At 24.1% G+C, this 11,355-nt stretch overlaps 1 protein-coding gene across 2 annotated transcripts; it reads left to right on the forward strand.

The window, feature by feature from the left end:
• Nucleotides 1–4,431: 4,431 nt before the first annotated feature.
• On the forward strand, nt 4,432–7,483 carry LOC135929897 (uncharacterized). 2 transcript variants are annotated; one of them, XM_065466635.1, is made up of 7 exons: nt 4,432–4,546; nt 4,738–4,827; nt 4,868–5,045; nt 6,247–6,535; nt 6,579–6,729; nt 6,770–7,070; nt 7,112–7,483. In XM_065466635.1, the coding sequence occupies exons 4-7, from the start codon at nt 6,457–6,459 to the stop codon at nt 7,160–7,162; spliced, it is 582 nt and encodes a 193-aa protein (XP_065322707.1). In that variant the 5' UTR covers nt 4,432–4,546; nt 4,738–4,827; nt 4,868–5,045; nt 6,247–6,456; the 3' UTR covers nt 7,163–7,483. The 2 variants fall into 2 exon arrangements, with proteins under 2 accessions (XP_065322707.1, XP_065322708.1); XM_065466636.1 differs by lacking the exons at nt 4,432–4,546; nt 4,738–4,827; nt 4,868–5,045 and having other exon boundaries at nt 5,679–6,535.
• Nucleotides 7,484–11,355: the final 3,872 nt, after the last annotated feature.

The raw sequence follows: 11,355 nt of genomic DNA on the forward strand, positions 1-11,355 counted from the left end.
TTAATAAAATTGAAAAACATCTGGATAAAGGGGTAAAAAAATAAATATCATGAAAGTTATTTGTATTATTGAACTCAGCAACATTTGTTTCACCAAAAGAAAATTAATCATCATTTTCTTTATTAGATGTTAAATCTATCGGTGTTATAGTTTGAGCTTGATTATATTCTTTGATACTACATTTAGGGCTTCTTTTGTTAATATATTTTAAAGTATTTTTTTTTATCATCTGACTCAATCCATAAGTTCTTAAATGTGATAATGATGTCAAAAAAGCCTCATATATTCAAATCATAGGAAAATGAAAATATTTTTCAAAAAATCTATTACCCACACCACCTTAGGCAGCTTTTAATAAAGGTAGACATAATTGTAAACTTGTATATTTAAGATAATCTATGCCCCTTTTAACCACACATAAATAATATACTTTAATATGTTTAAAATTTGTGTTTAAGGTTTTACATACAGCCTGTATTGTCTTTTTTAACTTTTATTTTTAAAAAATTTACATATAAAATTTTAAGATTTGGATTTGTTTCAAGGGGAATTTATTTCCTTAATTTAAATTTCACTACCATAAGTGTTACTCATCCCACAAATTAAAAAAATATTACATAAAATTGGTAATGATATTCTATCGAGTTACATTTATATATAAAATATAATCTTTACTTATTACGTTTTGTTGTGATTTTTTATCTATCTACTTTATTATTAGTTGTAAATTTTCCAGCTAATTTTGATTGTCATTATATTTAAAATATGGTAGAAAGTAAGGAAATTAATACAAGTTTCTCAAAGAAAATAAGATATATATATATATATACTGTGATATGCAAAATTTTAAACATGAATATTTTTAAAAAAAATGTATCTGTATCTTTTATCAAGAAAATGAATATGAAAAAGATACAAGATTATTTTCAGAATAAAGGATCTTAGATAAACATACTAGTATCTTATTAAAAAATGTCAAAAAGTTATTGAGTTCAAGATACAAAAGGATCTTATATCTTAGATACAAGTATTCGCGGTACTGCTCAACTCTGCACACACTTTAAATCTCATTACGTGTTGACATTGAAATGCAGGTAATTCAAAAATTACATTTTCTAAGTTTAATTGTGAAATAAACATAGGCAATCTTCAAACTGTACAGCCATTTATAAAGAAAACATTGTAAGATATTTGATTAAACCGCTTATAACAAGATAGAACTCTTTTTAAAGCTATGTTGAAATTAATAGATAGTCTTATTAAGGAGAATTGCCAATGACGAACCTTGTGATAAATCTGAATTATAGAGATTTTCATATAACGACAAGTCGTTCATGGATGAATATTGTATGGTTAGTTAATTAAGAAATATAATATGTATATATATGATTTTATAAACTCTTATAATATTAAAACTTAAAAAAATGGCTTTAAATAATTTTAAGTTTTGTAAACCGCTTTTTAATTTAATCCTGAAAGGCATAAATGAAAGATATACAGTTCAAATATTGCTTACAATTTATATTTTGATTATCTTTTATTTTGAATAGCACATTCAAACATATCTTTAAAGATGAATATACAGTATCCACAATATTCACCCGCTACTTAAATTGGTTGGATGAAATTAGAGGTCAACAAAGGAAGAATGCTATAACTCATTTCCAGTTTGATGAAATATCTTGATAAAGAAAGAGCAGACTTAATTCCCAACACACATACCAGAATATTTTCTGATAAAGATAAAAAAATATTTATTGCTGAGGAAATAAATGAAGAAGATGATCTATTAAGCTTTTTTCAAAATAAAGATAATTCTTTAAATATTCTTAATAAATTTCCAGGATTAAAATATTTATTAAATATAATACTTTTCCTAACCTCTGCGCCAATTGAACGTATGTTAGAGCGAAAACTGTGTTGAGCACTAAGCGCTCTTGTTAGTCTGATCAAAATTTTGAAAATCAATTGTTGCTAAAAAAATATTGTTACAAAATGAATTTATCTTATATATAATAAATTATTTTTGCATCATTTTATTAATATTATAATTAGATTATATATATATGAAATTTTTTATAAAATTATCTTATCTTATTATATATTGTTTTATTTATTATATAATATTTAATTTTTTAATTAACGAATAACCCGTTATTTTTGAATAGTCAGTAGCGCGCGTTCCTTTTTTAAAAAGGTACCGAGTAAAGTAACGCGTTCCTTTTTTCAGACGACGAGTACGGTAATGTGTTTCTTTTTTGTAGTAACGTTTACAGTACTATTTATCAATCAAAATTTATTATTAATAATATTAAAAATTCAAAACGGTCGATAAACCTTTTTAGAGATTTGGTTCAGGTTCTCTAAGTAACTAATACTTGGTTTGGATCTCTGTAATTAATGATCAATGATGTATATCATTTGGCGATTCATTAAATAAAAGTGACATAAATAAGAATCAGCTGTAACGCCATTTTGAGGTTTACACGTTGTTTAAAATAAGTTGTAAACGATTTTTCAATTTATAAAATATTAATATCGGGAGCATTTTCCAAAATAAAAATTGTCTATATGTACTTAACAGTCTATTAAATCGAATATTTGAAAAAATAAAAGGAAATTATATTTTTTATTTAACAATATATCAGATTCAGAATCTCTTAAAAACTAAAGTACCCAATATATATATCTAATAGATAAATTTAATAAAACCCTTCCATCCTTTTTAATGTTTGCTTCTTGGTTCGTTTCAAAGATGAGCTTGGAAAAATATTCTCGGGGAACGTTTTAATAAGTATATTTTTCTCCCGCCTTTTTTCCTCATGAAATTATTAAATAAAAGGAAATTTTATTTTTAGTTTCTAATTTCGGATAAAATGTATTGATAGAGATATATAATAGGTTTTGGTAAAATCCAAACACCACATATAATAATATTTACACATTTCCTATTTGGTAGTTTTCTTAGAGGTTAATATATTTATATTATGTTTTTAATAAATTTATAGATTTTTTAGCAGGATAAATTTTGGAGGTAATTTTTTAGTCATGCTTAAAAACATATACCAACAAGCAAATAATAATAAAAAACATAATATGTAAAAAATAATTAATTATTTCATTCTAGATGCCAAATAACAGAACCTTATTTAAAGTAAAATGTGATTATATTAATTGTAAAACTTTTAAAATAAGAAGTGACAAGATATATGAACATTATAAACATCCTCATGTAAAGCCAGCTGATATGAAATTTACAAAGGTAGCCATCAAAAGAGATAATAATAATTGGGTATCCTTAAATTGTGATATTCCATATAATATAACAAATGGAGTTGAAACCCAGTTGCAAAAAAAGACAATAACATCTTACTTCCGAAAAGTAATATTTTTAATTTTTTATTGTAACTAAAGACAATAAATATTATTGAAAATATAACTTAAATTTGTGAATTAATAGAAACTGTAGTAACTGATTTTTTATTTAAAATTTTACCAATATATTTAAAATAAAATTAAAGTAGGCAGAGTATAGAGAAAATAAATGATATATTTTATTATTAAATATTTTTTTTAACTGTTTATCACACTATTTTTATATCTATATATACTTTATAAAGTTCAATTTAACAATATGTTTAATAGGTTAATTAATAATAATAATTTAAAACCAAAGTATTAAAAAAAACTTATTAAGTAAATATAATGTAGTAAAATAATAAAAGTATGGTAATGTTAATTTCTAGGAATTTTTAAATTTAAATCTTTTCATCTTTAATTGAATTATTTCAAAGTTCTTTTACTTTTTTTTATATAAATTTTATCCTTAAAATATGAAATGGATTCAACTATTTTCAAAATGTTGTCTATGTGAATTTCATCCCCTTTATTTACATTATGTGTTATATTAGGTATGTTTATATTATTATCATTGTTTTATTTAGCTATTAGAATTTCTTTAGATAATATACTTTCATCATGAATTTCACAATTTTATTTATACTAATTTTTATTTATAAGATTACTATTGTTTTTACAGTCATTATAATATCTTTTATTTTTTCATGTGATCGCAGTTTTATATTAATCGGCATGTATTATGCCTATGAATCTTTCAAGTATATTTTCAAAATATTATAACATGATCTTCCTAACAAAGACATTTTATTAATGTTTATGATTAACGCGTTCAAAATTTGTGAATTCCCATTGTATTCTACATTCACTTGTGCTGTACCTATCACTTGTATCGTCTTGCCATTGTAACCTGATAACTTTATGTTGAACTTCATAATATTTTTAATGCCTATTTTCTCAATCATGTATTCTTGTAGAATTAAAACATTTATTAAAAACTTAATTATATTGTAGTTAAGAAAAAAATTACCATTTGGCTAAAATTTTATTAAAAATATAGTTTTTCATAAGGAAGCAAATTATAACTCCTCTTTATTTATAGAAAATCTCCGTTATTGAAGATTCACAAATTGTATTATCTCCTCATCCAATCTCAAGTTCCAGTGAGGCGCTTACTTTTCAAGATAAGGTATTTAATTTAAATACGAATTATATGATAACTTTTGAAGAAAATAAATTATGATTTTTAGGATATTTAAATATTTTAAATTTATTAAAAACTTAATTATAATGTAGCTAAGAATAAAATGACCATTTGGCTAAAATTTTATTAAAAATATAGTTTTTCATAAGTAAACAAATTATACTCTTTATTTATAGCAAATCTCCATTATTGAAGATTCACAAATTGTATTTTCTCCTTCTCCTCATCCAATCCCCAGTTCCAGTGAGGCGCTTACTTTGCATGAGGTATTTAATTCAAATAAAATTTATATAATAACTTTTGAAGGGAATAAATTATGAGGATATTCAAAGTTCAAGTCTTATTCAGCTATACAAAAAGAAGGAACCAAATGACCCATTTCACTCATATTATTTAGGATGACAAATATTTTGATTAATTTCATAATTATAGGCCCATGTCAGCCATATACAAATAAATTTCAATATCCTGTTACTCACAAGAGGTTTTAAATAATATATAATTCTCATTAATTTTTACCCATCCATTATTTCTATACCAGTATTTATTTTTTTTACTTTTTAAACAGGAGCATGAATATAACCTATTATAGAAAGGTTAATATAGATGGTTCCCTCAACCCCAGAAATTGGCTATCTTATAGCACTACTTTTATTATGTTTGGTTTGATGGCCCTAAGTCCAATACTTTTTGGACTCAATTTGGAATAAATAATTGGAAAAACATTAAACGTGACTTAGAGAGACACGAAGCATCTTCTCTTCGTAAAGATTGTGAATATGAAAACATGACTTGGTTTGCAAATAAGCGCATTCAAGATCATTTGCTATCAAATAAGCTTGATATAATCATGGAAAATCGTAATATAGTTCATAATATTATCGATGCCATTATGTACCTTATAAAATGTAATATAGCCTTTTGGGGTTCTAATTCGAATGAAGGTAATTTTATGTACCTCATAAAATTAATGGCAAAAACGGTTCTAACTTTACGTGCATACATGACAACGAAAAATTGCGGAGAAAAAAATCAGATAAAATTTAGAGACCTTATACAAATTTGCTGTCATATGGCCACGTGAAAAAAATAACTGAAATTATTAAGATAAAAATAATAAAAAGCATTATTCAAAAAATTAAAGAGAATCGTGCCTATAGCATCATATTAGATGGAACATATGATGTGTCTAAAAAAGATTGCATAGCTTTGCTTGTACGGTATATAGAAGATTATCTGCATCCACATCCTGTAGAAAGGATCATACATGTTTTTACAACATCAGAAACCACTGGGTAAAATATAAAGAAACATGTATTTTCTAAGTTTAATGATCTTGGTCTTCCTCTTGATTATTTGGTTGGACAAAGTATGGATGGTGCAGGAAATATGAAAGGAGTATACAAAGGAATGCAGGTTTTAATATTGAAAGAGGCTCCAAAAGACATCTATATTTGGTGCTATGCACATCGGTTAAATTTAGTAGTTGCTCATGTTTGTGGATGCAAAATTGAAATGATAAAGGCAATGGGAATATTAGATGAGTTATATAATTATATGAATGGAGTTAGACGTCAAGGTGTGTTTGTTAAATATCAAATGAGAAAGTCCATTAAATCTCTTAAAAGAATTAAAAACACAACAAACTAAATAAAATATTTTTAATGAAACTTATATATTTTCAGAAATTGGTCATCATCCTACAAATCTGTAGAAATCTTTTTAGATGTTTATAAGCATATTTTAGCATCATTAGTTGAATTAAAAGATTCTAATGACCCAAGCACCTATTCCATTGCCGATGGATTATTATCCAGAATTAAGGATGAAAATTTTATATTAAGTCTATTTTTTTAAAAGAAATATAGAAATGTACACATGAGGCTTGTATTGAAATGCAGGCAGATGGTAATGATTTGGCTATGGTAACCAAATTAATACAACATACAAAAAATAAATTACAAAGACTAAAAAGTTAATATTAGTTACTATTTCTATAAATAATTTTAAAATATAGCTAATGGAGACAATATTTTTTTAAAATTACATTCCTTATCTGCTAGTTTTTTGAAGAAGAATAATGTAATAACTGATTTGTATAATATAAAATCAATATTCAAATTGGATCAAACAGAATTCAATAATTATGTTGAACAAAAAAAAAACAAGTATAAATTAAAAAAATTTAAATTATTTTTATTGTCATAGATATACAACGGAAATATTTTTTCCTGTGCTAAATGCAATAATTAACCACCTAAATGATCGATTTAATTATGAATGTTTAAATTTTTTATCACAAATATCCATTTTTACTCCCGCTAGATTTATGGATAATGAAAAAATAGAAGGATGGCAAATATCCAAAATTTGTCATACTTATCAATTGGATGTCCAAAACATTGATGATGAATATAATGATTTTCGCTCTTTATATTTGGAGTCTCAATCAATCATTTTTTGCGAAGATCTTTTGAAAGTTAAAAAGAATGACGCGTTATATATGAAAGTAATTTATTGATATTTTTTTGTAATTGTATATAATTAAAGGTATTGCAAACGATCAAACTACCGAAGAAAATATCAACAGCGAAATTATGACCAAAATAAAAAATGGATAAAATATTCTTTTATATTACCATACGGACTTTTAAATCAATTAAACTCTTATTCTAATTTAAATTTATTATATAAGTATTTATTAACCCTTCCTAAAACTTCCTGTTCAGCCGAAAGAGCCATGAGTAAAGTAAAAATAAACAAAACTCGAATGCGGAATAAAATTTCGGACTCATTTTTAGAATATTTACTGTTAATATCCAGCGAAATTGATGTTTTTGAAAAATTTACAATTGATGATATTATAACACAATTTGCATCAACATCTATAAGGTTATCCAAATTATTAATAAGTAATGTATCTTTTTCACAGCGAATATATAATCTTTTAAAGAATGTAAATTTAATTTAACATTTTATATTTTCACTGCAAAATATACTATAATTCATTTTATTATAATATTTTAAATAATAACTATTTACAATACATGTTTTTAATTAATTAAAAGGTAATATAGGTATGTGTAATCAAGCTAAATATACCTCTTTAAAATTACTCGTCTTATATTTTTTACAATATTTTAGATCTTTTTTATAGAAATATTAATATGTTATCTCATTTAATTCACTTATATATTTTATTAAAATAAAGTGAATATCAACCAAATTATGAGAAGATTGCATTATTTAAATATAAGTTGATTATCACCTACAAATTTTTAAAATTTTTTCCCCTAAATAGGCTCGAATAGGTGGGTATGGATAGATTTTGAAGGGGGTTTGCCTCCATCAAATTTTCTGCCATGTATATGCTGCACTAGCCAACATAAGATTTCATTGGCACGAGCAAATAGAATCTTTAATCATTTTACCAAGTTTTAGATTACTAACTGATATGGGGCATGGAATAATTTTTTCAACATCTAATTCCATATGTGGCAACTATATAGACAAATTTTTGTAAAAGGTATATAAAACCAAATACCTTGAAATTGCCTACCATGAAACACTAGGGGAAAACATGGTCCTTTCTGGGTTCAAATACAGATTGGAATCTATAAAGGGAAATCTTAACAGCTGACCAATAAACTCCAAAGTAATAATTTCACACGTAAATAATTTGTAGTATTACCTAATATTTGTGTATACACATTAAAAATCAATAAAATTTACAATACACCTATATTTTAAAATGTTACCAGTGAGAAACTGAGTGAGAGTCAATGATATATATATCAGGGGTTCGAACCGAACCGCAAAACCGGAATGAACCGTTATGATTTTCTGAACCGTAACCTTAACCGAACCGTTATGAAGAAAATATTAAAAGAGCAAACCGAACCGTTATAAATATTTTGAACCGGTTTAAACCGGTTCAAAACGGTTTTAAAATAATTAATTTTAAATTATTAACCTAAATTTAAAATTTTAATTTTCCTTGGGGGCATTTTTTAAATTGGTGATTTCTTTTCCAATTAAATATTTCCATATTATCAACATTATATATCAAATTAAATATTTTTATATTATCAACATTATAATCAAATAATACCAGGTTTGTTGTTTTTTCTTTAAATACTTAATTTATAAGAGATTAGACAATTTATCTGTTAATTAGATAAGATATCTTAAAATCAGACATAATTATTCTTGGCTAAATTAAATTTTTTATCTCATTATAAAAACTTGGATCATAGAATTTAAATGACAATAAATAAAATAGTCAGCAATATTTTAATGATAAAATAATTTTTTATTTATAATCATTGTTTTTTTAAATTCAGAATTCTAATATTATAAATTATTTATTATTATAATATGTTAGTTAGCATTTACCATTATCATATATGCAAAATAAAAAAATATGATTAAAGAATGGCATTTGTAATGAATATTTTTCTTGCATTAAATTATTTTTATACTTTTATTTATTTATTAATGTGTTTTATATTTTAATAAACTTACAGTGAATTAAAAATGGGAATTACATTTTGATGTTAAACTAAATATAAATACTATAGTTTAACTTAAATTACCTATTCTGTAATATTATATTAACATCTAACAGAAATAAAGTACTGACCAATTTTTATATAATATTGTTTTACAATAATTTCTTATTAATTGATATATTCAAAAAAAGTTTATCTTAGTTTATATAGAATATATCAGAGTGGGTAATTTGAATTAAACTATACTAGTTATATTTAGTTTAACATCAAAATGTAATTCCTATTTTTAAATGTAAGTCTATTTAATATAAAACACAAATAAATAAAAGTATAAAATAATTTAATGCAATGTTAGTTAACTTATTTAAACTGAAGATTTATAGTAAGATTTTTATTATTTAAAAATACAGATTTAGAAAAATATTCATTACAAATGCCATTCTTTAATCATATTTTTTTTTATTTTGCATATATGATAATGGTAAATGCTAATTAACATATTATTTTAATAATAAATATTAGAATTCTGAATTTAAAAAAAAATATGATTTTTCTAGATAAAAAATTATTATATCATTAAAATATTTATTGCTGACCATTTTATTTATTGTCATTTAAATTCTATAATCCAAGTTATTTAAAAAAATAAAAATGAAGGTAAAATTGTTTCTATTAAGCTTTTTTATTTATTCTATTTATATAATAAAAGATTTTCATCTATCATCATATACTTTTTAGTTATCTATTAAATGGTTCGGGAAAAGTCAAATCCTTTGCGTTCCTTTTTAAATTAGATATCATAAAAAATCAATCTATTTGTAAAATAGAAGATTGTGGTAAGATCTTAACTGGAGACCATGCTGCAAATCTTGAACGACATATAGAAAGATTCCACAATAGGGAATTCAAATTATTAAGAAAAAAGAAAGAAAATTCGACTATTAAAAAAATTCAAATAACGAAAACTGCAAACCAGTATAATACAATCCAAGATGCTTTTAAGTCCAACACTACTACAATACAAATCAATATAAATAAAGAAAATTTAATCCGCTCCTGCACAGTTCACGGTAGGCCAAATTGACGACAAAGCATTTAGAAATATTATAGATCCAATAATTATAGGATTGGGTGGAAATTTAACTATCAATTCGGAAAATATACGCAATAATATTAAAAAAATGGCGTTAGATTTTTCGGAAAATATAAAAAAGAAAGTGTATCAAAAACTTATTTCGTTAAAATTAGATATAGCAACTAGATATGATAGGTCCATATTGGGGATCAATATTTAATTTATAAATAACGGAAAAATAAAATTAAGGACTCTATGCATGAAAGTGATTAAAGAACGACACACATCAGAATATCTTAAAAAAACTATTCTAGATGTTTTAAAAGAATATGAAATAAAAATTGAGCAGATTTACACAATAACCACCGATAATGCAGCAAATATGATTAAGTTAATTAAGCTATTAATACTACACGATGAAGAAGATGATGAAGATGATGACCTTAACGATTATTTAATTAATGATGATTTAAATAATAATGATATAGATAATGATGATTTAAATAATAATGATATAATTCATAATGAAAATAATGAACCTTTTAATATTGAAAATATTAATCTTGCATCAAATGCCAGACCCATATTAATAGGTGTTAGATGTGCTTCACATACATTTCAATTAGCAATTAATGATTGCATTAAAAATTCAAATGAAATTGTCATTATAAATAAAGCAAGAAACATCTGCAAAAAAATAAGAAATCAGACAACAATGGCTATTCTCTCAAAATTAAATTTGAAAAAACCACTAATAGATTGTTGCACAAGATGGAACTCTATCTATTTAATGTTGGAGAGATTACTAGAGTTAAAAAGCTTTTGCCAAGAAATATCGCTCCAAAGCGATCAAAAATGTTTATCAGAGAATGAATGGGAAATAATTAGTGACATATTAAAAGCTTTATATCCAGCTTATGTTTTGACAAAATATTTACAAAGTGAACAATTGACAATGGGCGATTTTTATGCTGCGTGGATCAAATGTCTCATGCAAACGAGTAAAGTAGACACTCCATTTGCCAGACTTTTAGTTTCTACGATGAAAGCATGAGAAATAAATTTTAAAAATGAAGTTTTTTGCTCTGCTATTTATCTCGACCCTAGATATAATGTATTTTTAACTTTTGAAGAAAGAGAGATCGCCAGAAAACATCTTCGTAAAAATTGGAACTTGACACAAAATCTAAATAATCAGAATATTGAAA

The sequence above is a fragment of the Gordionus sp. m RMFG-2023 genome, chromosome 5, assembly GCF_954871325.1.
Source record: "Gordionus sp. m RMFG-2023 chromosome 5, tfGorSpeb1-WG-v2, whole genome shotgun sequence".
In the NCBI taxonomy this organism is placed as follows: domain Eukaryota; kingdom Metazoa; phylum Nematomorpha; class Gordioida; order Chordodea; family Parachordodidae; genus Gordionus; species Gordionus sp. m RMFG-2023.